The sequence below is a fragment of the Anabrus simplex genome, chromosome 1 (assembly GCF_040414725.1).
Source record: "Anabrus simplex isolate iqAnaSimp1 chromosome 1, ASM4041472v1, whole genome shotgun sequence".
NCBI classification, from domain to species: Eukaryota; Metazoa; Arthropoda; class Insecta; order Orthoptera; family Tettigoniidae; genus Anabrus; species Anabrus simplex.
In genome coordinates, this window is record NC_090265.1 from 1,067,773,076 (window position 1) to 1,067,795,943 (window position 22,868).

The 22,868-nt window shown below is 41.1% G+C and overlaps 1 protein-coding gene across 6 annotated transcripts in view; it reads right to left on the reverse strand.

The window, feature by feature from the left end:
* LOC136857976 (uncharacterized) overlaps positions 1–11,303 on the reverse strand; it is a 162,440-nt gene extending 151,137 nt beyond the window's left edge. For 5 of the 6 annotated variants that reach the window (XR_011017588.1, XM_068225389.1, XM_068225386.1 and 2 more), the window contains exon 1: positions 10,859–11,303. Coding sequence is in view for 4 of the 6 variants with exons in the window: in XM_068225389.1 (XP_068081490.1) it covers positions 10,859–10,994 (136 nt within the window). In the remaining 2 variants the exon portion in view is untranslated. The remainder of the gene's footprint in view (positions 1–10,858) is intronic. The other variant, XM_068225387.1, reaches the window with a different exon arrangement.
* Between the last annotated feature and the right edge of the window lie 11,565 nt (positions 11,304–22,868).

A 22,868-nucleotide genomic window follows, 5' to 3' on the forward strand; every position in this document is an offset into this window, starting at 1 on the left:
TCCGACTCGTCTCTTGCATGATGTCGAGTCTCCCCCAGAATCCGAATGAGACTTGTGCGCCGTGGCGTTCACGACAAGGGATTTATCCGAAGATTTACCCCCTGGGGTATGTTTCTTGAAATGTTGTGCCATCATGCTTTTTGACTTAACTTTGCTTTGGACGGGTACCCATCCTTTTACAACTAGGGTTGTTAGCCCTATAGGTTGCCTCAAGATGTTTTCTGGCTTCTGGTCATTTACCAGTCTTCGCCGTAACCCTGGCAAGGGACCAGTTCTTTTTTCACGGTGGTATTTTATTTCCCTACTACCCTCTGACTCTGTTGGCGGCAGAGCCAGCGAGCTTCCCCAATTCCAATGTGACGCGCCCGATGGAGGTAACTGGTAAATCCCCACACGGGTATTTTTATCATTATAATTAATTATCAACTTTCGTTTTCAAGCCATAAGCTTGAAGGCTGGCACCCATGGGATATTATTTATGGGGAAACAATGATATACCATTTATTTATATTAATATTAAAGTGACCCGCCACGTTATAATTTTGTCACACAAGTGTGGGCCGAGTGGGTATGTCACATATTGTCGCCGCAAGTGTGGGGCTCGTAAATCATTAAGTACTGGTATAGAAGGATAAAATCAGTAGTTTAGGGGTAACTGTTGTGTATCTACAGTATATTTTTCTTGCGTGTTTGATTTTGGGGGTAGCATGGCTGAGCAAGAAGAGAAAGACATGACGCTGCGTAGTGGGCACGTGCTGAAGGGTATGCACTAGCCATGTACCTTGGTAGGTGTGCTAGGTACCAACTGATGAGCCCAGCCTATCACACGAGGGCGAAACGCAGGCAACCAAGAATGAGTTAGCTGGAAAATTTATAATGTCTAATAACGGACCATTATATTGGTATTATAAATTTACTCATTCGGGACAAATATTTTAAATTCCCTATGGGAATCAACATCTGTATTATCTGATGGCCAGGCAGGCATCAATTTTTTGGAAATGAGACATAGCTCTCATAGTGCATTGGCACTGCTGGTGGCTTCAAGTAGCCTATGCAGTGGCCTCCACGGTATGCACTAGCCTTGCGTCTTGGGTGGTGTGCTAAGTCCCAACTGATGAGCCTAACTTAGCACATGAGGGCGAAACGCAGGCAACCAAGAATGAGTTAGCTGGAAAATTTATAATTGGTATTACTGGATACTGGCCGCACTTAAGCGACTGAAGCTATCGAGCTCAGTATTAAGAAGAAACTAGAGAGTATAGAGACACAAAGGTTACAGAAGAGGACAAAGGAATTCTATAATGAAATTAATTATTTCAGGAAGGGGTATAAGCCAAGATTGAATGGCTGTAAGAATAAAGAAGGCAAGCTATTACAGAATGAAGAGGAAATAAGTGAAAGATGGACCGAATACTTCCGAGAACTCCTTAACAAGGAAAGAAGTGGAAGAAAGTGAAAGGCATATGGAGCAGAGTAGGCCAGAACAATGGATAAATGCCCCCACATTGAAAGATGTAGAAAATGCTACTGCAAAATTAAATAACCATAAAGCAGCAGGAGAAGACAGAATAACAAGGGAATAGCAAAGAAATGCTACAAGAGGTACATGAACTGTTATTAAGATTTGCGAGGAAGAACGGATACCTGATTAGTGGAATACAGGAATAATTTCCCAATATATAAGAAGGGAAATAAATACAAATGCACTAATTATAGGGGGAATTACATTACTGAATATCATCTATAAAGTATTTTCAAATATACTATTACAATATCTGACTCCATATGCTGAAGAGAGATTGGATGAGGTACAGTGTGGCTTCAGGCGAAATAGGAGCACATTAGGTCAAATATTTGTAGTACGTCAAACGATGGAAAAATGCTATAAGCATAATATAGATCTACATATGTTATTTGTAGATTTTAGACAAGCATTTGACAGTATATACAAGGATAAGCTAAATGAATATATGGAGACGATAGGAATACCACAGAAACTGATTAAGATGATCAGAATCACTTTAGGAGAAGTAAGGGCAAAGGTGATGGTGGATGGAAGAATTGGAAATGAGTTTGCTCTTAATACAGGAGTCAGACAAGGTGATGCACTCTCAGCTACTTTGTTTAATCTGACAATTAACCAAGTCATTGAAAAAATAATGGGTACCAGAAATATTGTATATAAATCTAAACAAATTTGTGCGTATGCAGATGATTTAGTGTTAATGGCCAGGAATGATAGATATTTGAAGGAAATGTTTCGTGAAATGGAGGAAGCAGGAAAACAGATGGGATTGGAGGTGAATGACAGTAAATCTAAGTATATGCATGTGACTGTTATAGAGGGCAGAAGAAGTCAAGATAATCTGACAATAAATGGGCATAATTTTGAGAATGTACGTTTTGAGTATTTGGGAACCATGTTGACAAATAATAATAAGTGAGGAGATAAATCGTAGAATAATAGCTGGAAACAGGGCCTATTATGCAAATCTTACATTATTTAAATCTCGTCTATTGTCTAAACCTACAAAATTCAAAATATATAAGACCCTTATTAGACCTGTAGTGACATATGGCTCAGAAGCCTGGAACCTTTTAGTTGATGATGCGAATAAATTAAGAATATTTGAAAGTAAGATTATTAGACAAATATATGGCCCGATTCAAGACCAGAATGGTTGGAGGATAAGGACGAATGCTGAAATACAGAACATATTAGACCAGGAGGATATAGTTAGATTTATTAAGGCACGGAGATTGCGATGGCTTGGCCATGTGGAAAGAATGGAGGAGGATCGAATGCCAAGGAAAGTAGTTAAATCCAAAGTAGATAAAAGACGGCGACAAGGGAGGCCCCGTAACAGATGGAGCGATGAAGATGAAGCCAACCTGAGGGCAATGAACATCCGCCCATGGAAAGCAGCCGCTCAGGATCAAAGTAGATGGCGGACTGTCGTAGAAGAGGCCAAGACTCACACAGGGCTGTAGCGCCGGATAAGTAAGTAAGTAAGTAAGTAAGTAAGTAAGTAAGTTTTCAAGTCCACTTCAAAGTTTAACCACGAATAGTTAGCTGGGGATGTATTTACATGGCATTGTAGAAGGGTAATTTGAATGCCACCAAAGGAACAGTTTATACGACTTCTACTCACTCCTATTCTTAGTCAAAATTATGGGATTTGTTTAAATAAGGCGTAGTAAGAGATGCCTCAAGAATTCAAAAAGATATTTTGCATTTTGGGTAGCCTACCATTTTAGCAGGTTGCATTAAATTTGCACTTCTCCAAATAATCCAAGCTTCTGCTTTTTCTGCTCATCAAATGTCATCATCATCATCATCATCATCATCATAATCTTCCTTCCAAGTATTGGGCCATGTGTCCCGTTATGGTCTTGCATTTTTCTTTTTGCAAGACTTGAAAGCAATCAAATGTCCTTCCGACGGGTTGCTAGCCTGAAGGAAGTAAGATCATTGGTGGGGCTGCCACCTCTCAGCTAATGGACTGGTTGAAATTACAGCATTTCCTCCGTAATTTGGGGAGGTTATGTCATCATCATCGTCATCCTTCCAAGTATTGGGCCATGTGGCCCGTTATGGTCTTGCATTTTCTTTCTATTGCTTCACTGGACGTCCTATAGATTTCTGTCCTCTTGGTTGATAGTGTAGGATCTCCTTTGGTAGTCTTCCAGATTCCATCCTTTGAACGTGACGTTTCCAGTTTTCTTGGTAATCATAGATGTAACTGATTACTGATTTCACATTCAGTCCCTTAAGCACATCTTCATTTCTTATACGATCTCATTTTGTATAGCCTGCTGTTCTGCGCATGAACGTCATTTCACGTGCTGTAATTCTGCAAATGTCTTTAGTTCTTATTGTCCATGCCTTACTGCCGTAGCAAAGGGTTGGTCTGGCTAAAGTGTTATAAAGACGTAAGCGAGTGTGTTTTGGACAAGAGATGGCTTCATGATAAGATTTATGATCCCTGTTATTCTGGTAAATTTGGTTATTTTTGCAGAAATATCAATTTCCCCTTGGTAAATGTAAATGTACATAAATAATAGGTCTATTGGTTTTATATATAAAATTTACTGATGTAATAATAGCTCTTAATTATAACTATGAATGTGCCTTAATTAAATGTCATGTAATTTAGAATTATTTCATTTAAATCTAATTTAAAATATAAAAATTGCATTTTTAATATTTTTAAATCATTATTTATATTGATCCTATTAGATAATTGTAATATATTGCTGGTAACAGATAAACTAACAACATACTTGCCACAAGGCACTGAAATTCCACACACAGTGCATGAGGCATCCCTTCAAAATATAAAAATAGGTAGGTTAATGTTGTCCCAAGAAAAGAACATCCATGCAGGGAATACATCTCCCCTGCAACCATATGCCCACATATTCAGACTATAATAATCCACCTGAAAACAATGCTAGGCTATGGTTTGTGTGACATAGGAATTTTTAGTAATAAGAATTGTTACATAATTGGTTGGTTTTATATCCCACTGACTGCTTTTACAGTTTTTGGAAATGGTTGTTTAATATGTAAACTGATTAATAAAATGTACCTTACATCAGAGAAAAAAATCTTTTGCGTCGCTTTCAGTATCATCTTCACTCAGTTGCCATTATAATTTAATCAATGACATCAGAAAAAATCTCATCATGATGCCAGTAGTATTTTGCTCATTTCTACAGCAGAATAGTAACCACTCCTCCTCTTTCATAGAGAAGACTAGCTGATGTACCCGTGCTTCGCTACGGAATTCTACACTGTATACATAATTCTAGGCTAGGTAGTGTGCACGTTGTGAGCAAGATTGTATTAAATTGCATAGCTCTTAACGTCACCCGAGAAACGCGACAGTGAAGTCACCAAACGTCTTATCTCATATGAAGACTGTGTTAGGGAATTTTCATTGTAATGATAGGCCCGCTTGCCTACCATCAGTCACCACCAGGATAGGAAGTTTTCATTATAATGGTAGACACTCACTCTCCACCAGCCATTTTACATCCTCAGAAAGACTGTCTTAGTGGTTTTTCCAACTGAAATGAACATAGGTCATTGCAATGACGTCAGTAGGAATGGCGCGATTAAAAGCAATACTTCCATATGAAATACTCCATCAAATGAAAGACCACACACTTTCTCACTTTAAACGAACAGTACTATGCTGGAATTCCAGAGCTGGAATGACCAAGCCGCAGACAGTTCTGATCAGTGAACACTCTTCGTAGTTTTTCTGCGGTGCGGGGGGGGGGGGGGGGGGAGGTGGGGGGGAAGGCGAATAGTGGAGAGTCCCAGGGCAAAATCTATGCCTTTTTACTAATTTGTTTCCGAGGAGTACCCGATGAGTCGGAAAATCTCAATTCATTACAATGGCAATGGAAAAACCTATCTGATTTGGAGGCAATTTTTTCCTCCAAGCCAGAGGAGTAGCTCCCTCTTCACTGCTAATTTGGAATTAAATGAATGTAGAATTTAATAAAAGTGAAGAGGAAGAAGCTTTTCTTAAGAAACGGCTCTTTTCAGGGTTGACTCCTGAGTTATTTAGTGAATTGTGGTGCTATAATTTGAAATAGGCTTAAATAGCAATTCTAGACCAGGTCATACTACTACTAAGTGAGCCTCTGCCATAAGTGTGCATACAGCTCATTCAAAACAGCGCGTCAGAGTAGGGATCGAATGACTGGAATACTATGATGAACCAGTGTGTTACGTACCTGTAGTATCAGAAAATGTATGAACCAGAGGAAAATGAAAATGAAAACCTACAACCTGTTTTCCAGTCATTGACCGGGTCAGAGATGTAATAAATGAAGCATATATATAGGCTGTTAGTACGATGGGGTCGTCACTCCCAGTGATACATTAATGACTGATAGATGCTATGAAATGAGAATGGAGAGTGTTGCTAGAATGAAAGATGATGGGGAAAACCGGAGTACCCGGAGAAAAACATATCCCGCCTCCGCTTTGTCCAGCACAAATCTCACATGGAGTGACCGGGATTTGAACCACGGTTACCAGCGGTGACAAGCCGACGCGCTACAGTCTGAGCCACGAAGACTACATGAACCAGAGGAATGGCATGCTAAAGAAGAAAGTTTTCCAACTCCCCAGCTATTTCCCGCCAATGTTCAGTCGGGCTGTTATACTCGGTACGCAGTAGTAATCCCATCTATCGGAGTTGAGCGGGACCATAAGAAACGAAGAACATCACAACAAACAATGGTCAGTGTAAAGTTATTGTTGATCAATAACAAACAATGGTCAATGTAAAGTTATTGTTGATCAGTTTTATGCGCTTTTGATATTGTAGGCCTTCTGAAATACCACTCGTATCATAGTCGATACAGTAAAACTGAATGAAACATAAATGATCGGAAATTGTACTGTCTATAACTTTTGTTACGTAGTACTTTTCAATAGCACCAATAACACAGGTACCGGTATTTAAAAATTAAATTTTAGGCGCCTTCCCCTAAACGACCATTTCACCTCGGGCGAATAAAATTATTTACAGCCTAGACTGTAGTTTCTTATTCCCCGACTCTATATAACAGTTTTCATTAAATTCTGTTAACCCATTTTCTCGTGGCTAGGCGTTGATATGGACTTAGCAACAAAACTACAAATTCATTAATATCTGTGTTATCAGAGCCGGTACGGTAAAAATGTATAAGACATAATTGATTGGAAATTTAATTCTATATAACTTTAGTTATGTAGTATTTATCGATAGGACCGCTAATAATATAAATATTCGAGAATTAAATTTAAGGCCTTCCCCTAAACTACCATTTCACTTGGCGTGAATAACATTATTTATAGCCTAGATTGTAGCGGCTCATCCCCCGACTTTACATACCGATTTTCATTAAATTCTCTTCAGCCGTTTTGTCGTGATGCGTGCACATACAGACAGACAGACAGAAATTACGGAAAAGTAAAAAGTACATTTTCTTGTTACTATGGACATGACCGATACAGAAATACCATTCTTTTCAAATTCTGAGCAATGTACAGACAAAACTCTTATTTTATATATATAGATAGTTCCTCCACTTTATTTGCCATTGGGACGTGTGATCCTCTTCTGCCTTCAAAACTGCTGACCATCTTCTCCTGTAACACTCGAAAGGGGCCCTTGCAGGGTCCTACCATCTGGGCCAGCCGGACCAGGTTTTATCACTCTATAACTTACTCTTTGTCTTGGCTTGTGACAGGCATTGCCTGGCTTCCCAAAGATTCGACCCAGGTTAGCAGAGTTTGAGTAATTAATGATGTTAGGTTACAAAAATAAATATACTTCTCTGGGCAGGCTGGTAGGTACCTGGCATTCATAACGAACACACATCTCCTCTACAAGTAATACGAGATAAGATTTCCATTATTTACCTTTCGTTACTATGTAATTTGTGCTGTAGAGATCTTGTTCACCCTCCACCCAGTAACTAGTTCAGAAAGAGAACAGATGCTTTAAAAATGTGATGATAGAGAAGAATGCTGCAGGTGAGATGGGTAAATTGGATCACAAATGAACTGATACTGAACTGAGTTGGACAGAGGAGAATGATGCGGCCAAATCTGAACAAAAGAAGGGAAAGATTCATAGGATGGAGCTTGAAACACCCAGGACTTGTTTAATTAGATTTTGAGGAGTGAAGCAGGTACACATGGTAGGGGTAGACCAATAAATCAATATGACAAGCAGATTAAAGTAGCTATAGGGTGCAGTAGTTATGTAGAAATGTAAAGGTTGGCAAAGGATACTGTAGCATGGAGAACTGTACTAAACCAGTCTATGGACCTGACGATGACAACAACTACTACAACAAGGTGAGACACATTAATTAAGGACCTAAAACTGAAATAAACTAATAACTGTGAAGGGTCAGGGGCAGATCTGAAAGGTTTTTTTAAATTTGCTTTACATCGCACCAACAGAGGGAGGTCTTATGGCAACGCCTAGGAGTGGGAAGGAAGCAGCAGTGGCCTTAATTATGGTACAGCCCCAGATGTTCCTGGTGTAAAAATTGGCAACCACAGAAAACCATCTTCAGAGCTGCCAACAATGGGGTTCGAACCCACTATCTCCCGAATGCAAGCTGACAGCTACATGACCCAAACCACGCAGCCTCTCGCTCGGTTTGAAATTTTTCAAATAGTTAATTTTAAATCTGATTTATGTCATTTTCTCGCAATTTTTTGTTTTAATAATCATTAAACAATTTTTTTATATACGTTTTAATATTAATGTAACTTAGTATGTGACTTTGTAAACATGTAAAGCAACTCCTTTTTATGATAAATTAGAATTCTAGGTGTATATCTTCAACAATAAGAAACTGTTTAATGATTTTTCTGAAACATTTGTAAAGTTTGTACTGTACATGCTGTTGGTTTACTATTTGGAAAATTTCAATATCTAAGCACTAACTAAAAGTAGCCTATATTGTACTTCACTATATAGCCTCCACTTTACAGATTTGTATAAGGAATGATCTTCATTGGGGTAATCATATTAACAAGTTTGTAAAGAAAGGTTACAGATCTCTTCACATGGTTATGAGAGTATTTAGGGGTTATAGTAAGAATGTAAAGGAGAGGGCAATTACAGTATGGTTCCAGTATATGGGCCTCACACCATGACTACTTTACGAGAACTGGAAAAGATTGAAAGGAAAGCAGCACAATTTGTTCTGGGTGATTTCCGATTAAGGGATAGTGTTATGAACATGTTGCAAACTTTGGGCTGGGAAGACTCGGGAGCAAGGAGATAAGATGTTTGACTATGTGGTACATAATACCAATATAAATGGTCCACTATTGGCCATTATAAATTTTCCAGCTAACTCATTCCTGGCTGCCAGCATTTTGTCCCAGTGTGCTAAGTTGGGCTCATCAGTTGGTAAACAGTACACCCACCAAGACGCATGGCTAGTGCATACTGTGGAGGCTACTGCGTAGGTTACTTGGAGCCACCGGCAGTGCCAATGCACTATGAGAGACTTTGTCTCATTAAAACCAATATAAATGGTCCATGCATACTGTGGAGGCTACTGCGTACGTTACTTGGAGCCACCGGCAGTGCCAATGTACTATGAGAGACTTTGTCTCATTAATACCAATATAAATGGTCCGTTATTGGACATTATAAATTTTCCTGCTAATTCATTCCTGGTTGCCAGCGTTTTGCCCCAGTGTGCTAGGTTGGGCGCATCAGTTGGTAAATAGCACACCCACCAAGACGCATGGCTAGTGCATACCATGGAGGCCACTGCATAGGCTACTTGGAGCCACCGGCAGTGCCAATGCCTATGAGAGACTTTGTCTCATTAATTTTAATATAAATGGTATTATAAATTTACTCATTCAGGACAAATATTTTAGATTCCCTATGGGAATCAACATCTATACCATATGTGGTACGTTTCGAATTGACAGCGGAGAGATGGCGTGGAATTACATTAGTAAACGAATAAGCTTGAGCAGAGCTTTTAAAAGAAAAGATCAAAATACGAAGTTTAAGTTGTAGGCTATTTCAAGTGGACAAATTGGGGCAAATATTCATTTATAGGATGAGGAGTAAGGGACTGGAATACATTATCAAGGGTTTTTTTTTTTTTGTCCAACCCTTGTCCTGTTTCCCTACGCGTGGTCGGGTATGAGGTAAGATGAATCTATCGTGGCAGGTTTTTATGACCGGATACCCTTCTGACGTCAACCTCATCAGAGGAGTTAATGAGATGAAATGAAAGACGTGATATATGATAGTAGGGAGAGGGTGAAACCCAGTGCCGACACATAGCCTTCTCCTGTCGAATAGCACCAAGGGGTCTGCTCAAGGCTTAACAATCCCATCCGACAGACTAATCACCATCAACTGCGTCATATGCCCTAACTCCATATGAGCACTGCAGAGATACACATCATCAAGGGTAATGTTTGATAAATTTCCAAGTTCTTTGAGGAAATTTTAAAAAAAAGAAGCTAGGGCGATAGCTCTAAATGCAGATCACTGACGACCGATTGACTGACATTGCTGCTATTTTCTAAAAAGCAGCCTGGAATTCTCAACATTTGCCACCAAAGTAACTGGTACTAAAAGACTTCAATTTCCGGTCTCCCACAACAACTCCCCTTCCTCCCTCAGTTCGAAGGAGACCTACCAGTACCTTAATTCATATCCTGTTTGAAGCTTACTGCTGTCATAATACCTGGATAATGCTCTATCCCGGTTCTTTCCTCCACAAGCCTCACAACAGAATACCCCATGACCAGACCCTCAACCCCATGCACCTCATTAGGTCCCATACCACCTGGTATCCTTCATCTTCCCTATGGCTGCAGAACATGCTTCTCTCTCCCTTTCATGACCAGGTTCCATCTCCCTTTTTGTATCATCTACCCTATGTTTCCCTTTCTTCTAATATCCCCTCCCCCAAGCCTATAACACTCTACTGTTTTCTATCTTCCCTCTATTGTTCCACCAGTAGGGACTAATATCAATTCCTCATAGATATATCTTCTAAATTTCCCCCCAACAAGACCCCCGAGCCTTCCAATTTCCTTTCCTTTCAATTTCCGGTCTCCCACAATTTCTCCCCTTCCTCCCTCAGTCCGAAGGAAACTACCAGTACCAGTACCTTCATTCCTATCCTGTGTCAGAAGCTTACTGCTGTCATGGAAGTATTCCTTTATCACAGTATTAAAATTCAGATGTTGATATTCTGCAACTGCCTTTTGCATTCCAGGTAGTCAATATTCCTATACTATTCAGTAATTTTTAAGAATGTGTATATGGAAAATAAGCAGGACTACCTCGAGCAGGGCAAGTTGAATGCGCACACACCATGTATGTCACTCCGCGAAATTCCCTCTGCCGGCGAAATATGTGCCCTCGTCCGTCGTGAAACACTGTTCCACCATGAACACCTGGTATCTGTTCAATTGGCATTTTAGGTTATATATCACATGTCATCTGGGTAGAAACACACATGTATTATCAAATAGCAGTTTACGACTCCGATATGAAATTTGACTTGTAACACACCATTTGAAAAGTGATTGGAACATGAGATTTAAAATGCTCCGTGTAAAAAATCGCATGTAGTACATAAAAGCATCCATTTCTGACATAAACAGTATTCTAAGATCGCCGACACGGATCTCACAGCAAACTTCATTCCTAATTCCAAAATTCTATTCAAATGGCCGAAAACACACCATAATCACTAATACTTTTAGACGATACGACGCGTAATGTCTTCGCTAACAAAAACAAGAAACAACCAGCACGGAATAAATAATAAAGCATTAACTCGAAAATAGAAATGTACTGAAACACTACCGATAGATGTCTCACGAGTGGTACACGGTATGCGCTTGTCGATCGTCATTTGTTATTATTAGAAAGGGGTGCCCGAATAGGCGTTAAGATTAACAATATTCACTTATCGACATGATTCCCTTGTTGCAAGTAGTGATGTGATACCTGTCCCACTGTTTGCCACATAAAACGCATATAAAATTATAATCTGGATTATGAAAGGATTTCACAGTGTATATCTTGTGGTGAAAGCAAATACAGTAGAGACAATACGCGACACTCAGCGAGATATCGAGGGACAGCTAATAGAGCTCTCTCTAGCGGATTGACCTGAGAACTGCTGATTCGGTCATAAGAGCACGTGTATTTGTGTGTGAGTTTTTTCTGTTATTTATGCGTTTTCAGTGAGTTGCCATGATTAAATAGTAGCGTGTGTCATTCCTTGATATCTCCTCTCAACATGAGGGGAAAGGGATGTGCTGCGTTTGGCTGCAATAACTATGAAGTAGATAAGAATGCGCGGTCTTTCTTCCGTTTCCCTCGTGACATGAAAATGTAAGTAATATTGTGTTTGCATATATATTCTTCCAGTGACAACGACATGTTTATAATACTTCATAATCTTCTGACCTGCTCGACCCATATTTTAAATGGCTTAAAATATAATACGCATATTTTATCCTATAGTGTAGCAGTTAACCTTCAGTACCGATGTGTTGTTGTAGGTGTGATCTGTGGGTTTCATTTCATTCAGGAAAATGCATATGAGTGTGGCTGGTTGTGTTCCAAGTTACCCCATTTGGAATGCCGTAATGCGTTCTTAAGCACTGAAGAAAATGTAGGTGATTTAAGAAATGTACATATTTTGTTGAAACAATATGATGATGCAAATTCGCTTTACACTAATGTAATGGCATTATGGCAAGAATTGCTTATAGGGAAACTTTGAATGTTTTTGAGGCTAAAATTATAGAATTTCTTTCTGTTAGTAGACTTCAAGTTAAAAGGAAAATTGATCAGCACTTAAACGTAAATTCATTGGATCATGTGTGTGAGGATTGTGCCGGTACTTTTGTCGACAAGTGTTTTAATATGATGGTGCAATACTTTTAAATGAGAAAAAAAGAAAAATCTAGCCGTGAAAGTTCAGGCAGGAATTCTAAAGCTAAAGAAGTAATGCATAAATGAATGGTCAAGCTCTTTCACAGCAGTCCATTTCACTACTTGATTATATGTCTAATTTCAGTCTTAAATAATTCTTCATTCATTTATCCAGAATTGCTTTAGCAACTTCGAAGTTAATATCGTAGTAACACTTCCTTTCTAGACGTAACTTAATTTATTTATCAATTTCCGTATATACATTTCCATTGATATTTGAATTTAGCACGAATTTTCATATCAAGCCAGTAGGAGCGCCACTTGCGACTTGTCTCCCATTTCAACAAGGCTAAATCCGGAAGTGTCGCGTATTTGGTGAAAGCCATGAATGGAGAGACGTGTGCGTGTTATGATATGTCTTTGATCTTGATTTTCTTTGGTCCAGTTTCTCACCAACATTGCATCTGAGGTATAAAAGTCGGGGTCCATTTCCTTTTTTCTTTTCTTCCCTTCTGCGTAGAAGTTCATTGTAAGCTCCAGTAGATGGCAGATGGAGTCGCATTCTGAGGTCTTGAATGTAAAAAGTTTCTTTGGCCAATTCATATACTAGACGTCATGGAGCCGATTTTCCAAATCGTACAATATATTTTAGAACGAGTGCTTTTACTTTCTCTATCCTTACGACATCTCTTAGTTTGAGATGGTCCCAAATTAATTCCAATCCGTAAGACAAGACAGGTGACAATACTGTGTGAGTGTGTGGAATAACATTATTGCCATGGATAAAGATAGTGCTGCGAGATCTTTTATCTTGTAGATGGCCCTTACCGCTGCCGCAGTTCTTTCTTCTGTGTGGTAACTAAAGAACAGTGCTGTGGTTTGAAGAGTTTTTCTTAACTGCTTATTTTTGATGACTGTTGTTAGAACGTTGTTACAAAGAGTAAGAGTGTCTTTTGTAGAAGGTCTCACTCCTTTTCTCCCCATGTGGGAGGGGGCGGTAGAATAACACCCACAGTATCCCCTTCCTGCCGTAAGAGGTGACTAAAAGGGGCCCAGGGGCTCTGAACTTTGGAGCGTGGGTAGGCGAATACGGGGCCCTTTGCTGATTCCTGGCATTTCTTCCACTTACTTGTGCCAGGCTCCTCAATTTCATCTATCCTATCCGACCTCCCTTGGTCAAGGCTTGTTCTTTTCCGACACCGACGTTATTACGTATGGAGGCCTAGGGAGTCTTTAATTTTCATGCCCTTCGTGGCCCTTGTCTTACTTTGGCTGATACCTTCATTTATCGAAGTGTCGGGCCCCTTCCACTTTTCTCTCTGATTAGTGTTATATAGAGGATGGTTGCCTAGTTGTACTTCCTCTTTAAACAATAATCACCACCACCACTCACTCCTTTTCTGAAGGTCATTTGGCAGTCTTCTGAAGATTGATCGTGAGCTGATTTTTGTTACCCCACTTTCCTAACTCTAATAAGGAGTCTTGTAAGCAGACTTTGTTTGCTGACCCTAGTACCATGTCATCTGCATAGAGAATAACTGTCGTGTCGGGTGAAGATTTTACTATATTCGTAATGTCGGCAGTGGTGATGTTGAACAGCAACGGGCTCATCAAGTCACCCTGCAGTACTCCATTCGTTTGTCTGAATGGGTCCGAATTGTCGACTCCATCTTCAAACTCTATGTACTTGTCTAGTTAACTGATGAATGTAAAGTTTTAATATATCGCAATAGCACAAAAGAAAACAAGAAAACTGCTTTACCTGATTATTGCACTATTTCAATGTTCCAAAATTAAGGTCAATCGTATTCATACCATCAATTTCCCGAGAAGCCCTTCCGTAAAAAGTGGTTGCATGCGCTTCGTAGACAGGACTGAAGAAATAAAAGTGTAACACATAATATCAATGTCTGCTCGAAAAGTTTTCCAGTTGTTGAAAGGAGTGAATAAGATAATTCTAATTAAGAAATAATGTTATAATAAGTTAGTGACGTTTTCGGATCGTAAAGCACTGGCCTTCTGAACACAACTTCGAATGTTCGATCCTGGCTCCGTCCGGTGATATTTGAAGGTGCTCAAATAGGTCAGCCTCGCGTCGGTAAATTTACTGGCACGTAAAAGAACTCCTGTGGGACAAAATACCGGCACCTCGGTTTCTCCGCGTACTCTGGTTTTCCTTGTCATCATTCATTCCAGTAACACTCTCCAATTTAAATTCATTTCTCCTGTCAGCCCCAGATGACTGTGATAGGCTGTGGCAGCCGGCACAATGTCTACCCTCGCCAAAAGATAGGGCCATTTTCAGTATTATTCCATAATTTTAGATGAAAAACGAAGACTTAATGAGAACACTGTACCTACGTTATTTTAATAGTGTGGCACCAGCACCTTAGAAACAATCCCGAGAGCAAGAAGATTTAGAAGTAGGGAAGCAGCCATAACATCGTGTGCGGTGGAGTACCATGAATAACAGAGTGACCTATAAACTGACACTGGAGCTCCATCAATTCCAGACTTCCTGAACAAGAAATATTCCCCCAATTCCAAATTTAAAATATTTATAACTGCCTTATGAATCGAAACAAGGTCTAGAAATTCGTGCGCTGTAGGGAAATTCAACTCAGTAGAACTGGATATAGCTTTATGTACACCTCTAAATTAATACTACCCATGTTTTCAAAACAATTAAAAAATTCAATCTTAACAACAATCCTAAAAGAAAAGGTTGTTAAAAATTAGTCATTCACTTTCAGTCAACTCGCTTCTTTCCAAACAATTTTCCGACCTTATCCTTCAGTTCAGTCTTCAAATCCGCAATCGTTATTGCACATATATATTTTTCCCATCTCTTTCGAAACATAAGCAGAATATGGTAACTTCATTTTCATGCACTTAAAGTAAAAGTTTCGTTTCGATTATCATAAATTTAGAAATACTCCACATAAGTCTCATGCAAAACAATCGAGAAGCGGAAAGCGCGTACCAGGTAATAACATTACGCTGCCTAGCGGACAAGTTTAGTGTGATACACCCCTATTACGACGAGCTAGAATAACATAGAGACGCGGAAGCACTGCCTGGCTAAAGCTAATTGAACAACCATCCGTCATGTTTTCAATTATCACATTAGCAAGGGGGCGTAAAACTCGAAAGACGAAAAATATTGAAAATACACATTATAGAATCACCGGAGCAAAATCAAAGACCACTAGCCTGAAGTTTATCTCCTGTCTACGCACCTTTAACAGAGTGTGGTGCCAAGTAAAGTGAAGTTGTAGAGCTTTTGCCATGCTATTCAATCCTGTGATAGATGTGTCGCTTGATGTAGAGAACTCCCAAACAACAACTTCATCCGATAACTCCACATTGCTGAAGCTCTACCCCTCACCTTGCTCTCCACGATCATCTTTTCAATATCTCCGGTTTCATTTGACAGGTGGCCAAAGTATCACGAATAGGACTGCCTAATCTAATTCAGGAGCCTATCTTTGGCTCTTCTAGGTAAGAAGCGTTCGTCCGGCGCTCGGTCCAGGACACTCTTAAAACTCGGCGGTAAACCCATACTTCCATCGCTTCAATCTTCTTCCTGACAGTATAATGAATTGTCCAGGTTTCAGCTGCGTATGTAGCAATGGAGAAAACCAGAATATTTACTAGCCTGAGTTTGGTGTTGTTAGTGATGGATCTGTGTTTCCAGACCTTCGTCATCTTCGCAGTCAAACAGAGTACAATTGCAAGACGTCTCCTGATCTCATCCGAGCAATCCTCATTGCTCGTTATTAGGACACCGACATAAACGAATACGCTAGTAGATAGAATTTGGGGACTCCAGTTCGCCACAGTCTCTGCGCAAGTGCCCAACAGCTCCCCCCGCGGGAGCCCCACGGCAAAACTACTGACCGTGGCAAGGCAATTCGTGTGCGTAACGTGGCACACCTGTTATGTTTCTTGTATTGTATCCTTTATTGAAGGCTAATGTCAGAGCGAGCAGGCTAACCGTGCTTCACCCGCCAAGCTCTAAAGGCCGGTCTACACTGTTTAACATTTAACACCAACATGTTGAATTTCACATGTTACAGTTGACATGTATATTGTGATTGTGTCTTCCAATTGACTTTGCATGTTTACTCAGAATGTCGAGTTAACACTTTTAACATGTTGGCGTGTTTTCCGCTCCAAGTGGAAAACATGTCAAGTCAATTCGTTGTTCGTGCGTTGTCGGCACAGCTTCGGCAACTTCCATGATGTTTCCATGCCAACACATAACCTAAACGACGCAAACGACGAGCTCCTCATGAAGTAGGATTATAATTACAATACTCCGCAACAATCCTTCTCTTTGTTATAAGCTACAAATACAGTACACGCACGTGTGTCGTACTCTCTGCACTATACTAAAATGTATAGTCAGGAATGGAGTAGAGCAAGAAGATTAATCTGGACTTAATTAATGATATAATAGAAAGGCCTTATTTGTGGGATGTCTCATCAGAGGAATACAGATATAAAGCGAAGAAAGCAGACAGTTTCCAGGAACTCGAAAATATCTATAATTGCTCCCGCGAGTAAATGAAAAAAAACTAGCGTCCCTCCGCTCCCAGTACAGTCGAGAATTGCAGAAAGTTCAGAAAATTCGGTAGTCGGGAGCTGACGAAGTTTATACTTCAAAGTGGTTTGCGTTTGAAGCAATGAGCAGAGTGAGGGGAGGAAATGTGCCTAATAAAATTGCTTTTCTAAATTGCAACAGTGGCAATAACAAAGGCCAATTCCTCTTCATCTGGGTCCATTGTCCTTATTTAAAAATACTAGACACCTTCTAAATGTATTACCATAAATTGATATGATGAACTACCTGTATATAAACAAAGGATGTTAAGTTTAACATGTTTATTAAGTGTGGACACAATGTTAAATGAAACAGTTTTTGACATTTAACATTTAACATGCTGATGGTGTCACCAGTTAACATTTAACACTTTTAACATTTAACATGTTGTTGCTAAATGTTAATCAGTGGAGACCGGCCTTAAGAGTGGGGATGAACTCTATTGAGTATACACTGACTGACAGAGCAAATGCAACACCAAGAAGGAGTGGTCAGAACTTTATGCCAATTGCAGGGTAGACTGACGTCACTGAGGTATGCTCATGATGTGAAATGCGCCGCTGTGCTGCGCACGTAGCGAACGATAAATGGGACACGGCGTTGGCGATGGCCCACTTCGTACCGTGATTTCTCAGCCGACAGTCATTGTAGAACGTGTTGGCGTGTGCCACAGGACACGTGTATAGCTAAGAATGCCAGGCCGCCGTCAACGGAGGCATTTCCAGCAGACAGACGACTTTACGAGGGGTATGGTAATCGTGCTGAGAAGGGCAGGTTGGTCGCTTCGTCGAATCGCAGCCGATACCCATAGGGATGTGTCCACGGTGCAGCGCCTGTGGCGAAGATGGTTGGCGCAGGGACATGTGGCACGTGCGAGGGGTCCAGGCGCAGCCCGAGTGACGTCAGCACGCGAGGATCGGCGCATCCGCCACCAAGCGGTGGTAGCCCCGCACGCCACGTCAACCGCCATTCTTCAGCATGTGCAAGACACCCTGGCTGTTCCAATATCGACCAGAGCAATTTCCCGTCGATTGGTTGAAGGAGGCCTGCACTCCCGGCGTCCGCTCAGAAGACTACCATTGACTCCACAGCATAGACGTGCACGCCTGGCATGGTGCCGGGCTAGAGCGACTTGGATGAGGGAATGGCGGAACGTCGTGTTCTCCGATGAGTCACGCTTCTGTTCTGTCAGTGATAGTCACCGCAGACGAGTGTGTCGTCGGCGTGGAGAAAGGTCAAATCCGGCAGTAACTGTGGAGCGCCCTACCACTAGACAACGCGGCATCATGGTGGGGGCGCTATTGCGTATGATTCCACGTCACCTCTAGTGCGTATTCAAGGCACGTTAAATGCCCACCGCTACGTGCAGCATGTGCTGCGGCCGGTGGCACTCCCGTACCTTCAGGGGCTGCCCAATGCTCTGTTTCAGCAGGATAATGCCCGCCCACACACTGCTCGCATCTCCCAACAGGCTCTACGAGGTGTACAGATGCTTCCGTAGCCAGCGTACTCTCCGGATCTCTCACCAATCGAACACGTGTGGGATCTCATTGGACGCCGTTTGCAAACTCTGCCCCAGCCTCGTACGGACGACCAACTGTGGCAAATGGTTGACAGAGAATGGAGAACCATCCCTCAGGACACCATCCGCACTCTTATTGACTCTGTACCTCGACATGTTTCTGCGTGCATCGCCGCTCGCGGTGGTCCTACATCCTACTGAGTCGATGCCGTGCGCATTGTGTAACCTGCATATCGGTTTGAAATAAACATCAATTATTCGTCCGTGCCGTCTCTGTTTTTTCACCAACTTTCATCCCTTTCGAATCACTCCTTCTTGGTGTTGCATTTGCTCTGTCAGTCAGTGTAAATAAGTGGTCAAATTTTACAATTCTTATTTAGAGAATATTTTCTACCTACAAACCTATTATTAGTTATGAGCGATTCCTTTATCTTGATTAGAGCTCGAATTGTGCATGTTGGTGTCAGGAAGAGTATCCCGCCCTAAATCTTCATGTTGGCTAATTGCATTGTAAACGGAGTTCTTGTACAACTTGTTTTTACGTCGCACCGATAAGGAGAGGTCTTATGGCGATAGCAAAGGCACAGGAAGGAAGCTACCGTGTGGTCCCAGCTAAGGTACAGCCTCAGCATTTGCCTGGTGTGAAAATGGGAAAACTTACTTTCAGGGATAGCGACAGAGGGAATCGAACTCCTAACATCTCCCGGATGCAAACTCATAGCTGCGCGGTCCTAACCACACAGCTAACTCGCCTGGTTGTCAACGGAAAAAAGGCAGTTAAAAAGTGAGAGGCCGTATGCATGAAAGGAAGAATAATTATAATCACGCCAGTCTAATAATGTAGAACATCACATTGTTTTATTTACTTTTTGTTCAAAATAAAACCAAAAAACCAAACCCCATGGCACTAAAGCCCTTGAAGGGCCTTGGCCTACCAAGCGACCGTTGCTCAGCCCGAAGGCCTGCAGATTACGAGGTGTCGTGTGGTCAGCACGATAAATCCTCTCGACCGTTATTCTTGGCTTTCTAGACCGGTTTTTGTTCAAAATACATTTCTAAATCCCTTCTTACAGGGTTTGCATTCCTTAATCGTTCGATTCGGACAGTCAAAATCATCTCTACTATCTCCACGATGATTGTAGTGGCGATGGCAAAGACGGTACGCAGCTACATCGAGTAAAGCCTTGGTGTAGAACGGTAGTTTTCTCAAGCAAAATCTACGTCGTGAGCAGCACACGTTGAGAGAAACCCAAATGGTAAACAGTTATTAGATGTTGCGGCTTTCCAAGTAAGCTACCATGTGTGAAATAGACTGAAAAAACATCACTTACTAGTGAGAAATAAATAGTACGTAACGCATCAGGCTTAATGATCGGTGTACATACTTCGCTTTTACAACTGTGTTTGGTGAGAGTTTCTGCGTTTCTTTTCCCCCCAAGCTCATTCTTCACTTGCTGACGATCCATAATCTTCAACAGTTTCTAAATACATACTGATGGCAAAGGTGACGATACTTTCCTATTTATTCATACACGTTTTAATGGTAGGCTACCATTAGCTTTACGACACAACGATATAGACAGGTCGTATGGAAACGATAGAATAGGAAAGCTGTAGGTAGTTAGAAGGATGCGGCAGTAGCCTTAAGGTACACCCCATAGAATTTTCCTGGTGTGAAAAAAGGAAATACAGAGAACTAATTTAGGGCTGGCAACAGTCGGTTCGAACCCACTCTTTTCTGGATGTCCAACGAAACGTGTGAACGAATTCGGTTGTTACATATATATATTTAACGCTAGGTGTGATATTATATTATTTACTATTAGCAGTCGCGAGTTTATTGTGTGTAAAAAATCATCTAGTTCACACATGTTCAAACAGAACTCCAGTCAAATCGCTTCGTCACGAAAATCAAGCCAAGCAAGCAACTTTCTACCAACCCGTTAGAGGCCAACGTATCTCGTGGGAATGCAGGTTACTACCGAATGTTGACCGCCGCTTTAACCCTCCGGTTATGTAAAAAGAAATGTCGGCGGGGCCGTGAAATAGGAAGTTGAGATGTTGTAGCCACCAGGTTTTGGAAACTAGTTTTTTTTTTTCAAATTATATGTCCCCGCTAGAACGTGTATATATAGTGCGCGATTAGCTTATTGAAATTACGAGTATGATTGTTCGTACAAACACTGCAGCATGGCTGATCTCCGCAAGTCTCTATTCGAGAAACTGTCTGCTTTGTAGGAGATTATGCATTTGAAAGAAGAGTGCGAACTTCGTAATATTGTTGAAGTGGAGGGAGCGTTTGAACGCGCGATTGTAAATCATTAAAAAGCATTGTCTGAGTTAGTTGAGCGTGGCAGAGGTGATCGTTTGTGAGTAGTATAATACAGGGATTCTGGCGCCTCCTCCCGCGGGAAATTTGAATTATGGCGGGAAATTTGAATTTTGGCGGGAAATTTGAATTTTGGCGGGAGATTTGAATTTTGGCGCGAGATTTGAATTTGTAAACAAAGCCACGTGCTTTTTGACAGCTGTCATCGACAACAACGCATCGCTAACCTCACTGCTGCCATCTTGACGGGCCTAAACCTCAGTGGTACCAACTTGACCTAACTAGCGCGAGGTAAACAAACCCGCGTGTTTTTTGACAGCCACGTGCTTTTTGACAGACAACAACACACCGCTAACCTCAGTACTGCCATCTTGACGGGCCTAAATCTCAGTAGTACCAACTTAACATAACTAGCGCGAGGTAAACAAAGCCACGTGTTTTTTGACAGCCATGTGCTTTTTGACAGACAACAACGCATCGCTAACCTCAGTACTGCCATCTTGACGGGCCTAAACCTCAGTAGTACCAACTTAACCTAACTAGCGTGTGGTAAACAAAGCCACGTGCTTTTTACAGCTGTCATCCGCCATCTTTAAACCACAGAGCACTGTGCTGCCCTCTTTATCGTAGTAGATGTAAATTCGTCACCTGTCATCAGCAGTGATGCCATCTTGGCGGGCCTAAACCTTAGTGCTACCAACTTAACCTCACTAGCGTGAGATAAACAAATCCACGTGCAGCTGCCATCCGCCATCTTTAATCCATAGAGCACCATGCTGCCCTCTTTGTGGTGGCGGATAATTTGAAAAATGTTTTTTGATAGCAGCCATCTTTGAGCACCATGCTGCCCTCTTTAGCTACTTACCTTTGAAATGTGGTGGCGGTAAATTCCACGTGCTTTACAAACCTATATGCTTTTCTGACAGCTGTCATCCGCCATCTTTAATCCAGAGAGAACAGTGCTGCTCTCTATGTGGTGGCGGCAAATTCCACGTGCTCTTGTTTGGAAACAAATCAACATGCTTTTTTTGACAGCTGTCAACCGCCATCTTTAATCACCGTGCTGCCCTCTTTAGCTACTTACCTTTCACAGCTGTCATCCGCCATCTTTAATCCAGAGAGAACAGTGCTGCCCTCTATGTGGTGGCGGCAAATTCCACGTGCTCTTGTTTGGAAACAAATCAACATGCTTTTTTTGACAGCTGTCAACCGCCATCCTTAATCACCGTGCTGCCCTCTTTAGCTACTTACCTTTGGCAGCTGTCATCCGCTATCTTTAATCCAGAGAGAACAGTGCTGCCCTCTATGTGGTGGCGGAAAATTCCACGTGCTCTTGTTTGGCACTGCATTGCAATCAAACACTGTTTAAAAAAAAATATCTTCTCAACATGAGCTAGACAATAACATACTTACGAATCTGCTCAACACCTTCTTTCTTGCTTTTCTTCTTTGAGTAATAAACAAAAACTCTATCTTGCAAATAAGGAGCGGGAGGAAGGTAATACCTAACCTAAAATAAAGGAATATGCCAATTCTACATTATTTATTTACATCTTGTATGTACAAGTTTTATCTCGAATCATTTTACCCTAGTGATGTTTGCGTACTTCTCGACGCAATTCTTGAATGTACAAGTTTAAACTTGCCGTACTACGCTCTCAGCGTACCTCTCCCTACAATATGTACAGTGAATTGTGATGTAAGACAGCGTAACGTAAGTACACACCTCTAACATAATGTTTACACACACATCTGCTTTATGTAAAGTAGTACCTATCAATACTACTATGCCCCCAAGCTAGCGTGTTGGTAGAATTTGGAATGACAAACCGTTTGCAATAAACATTATTAAGGGCTACCTTACTAATTAAATGAGTGTACAACTGGTGCTCCTTGCTTCTAATGACAGACATTTGCTTATGCAAAACAGGTGGATTACTTTTA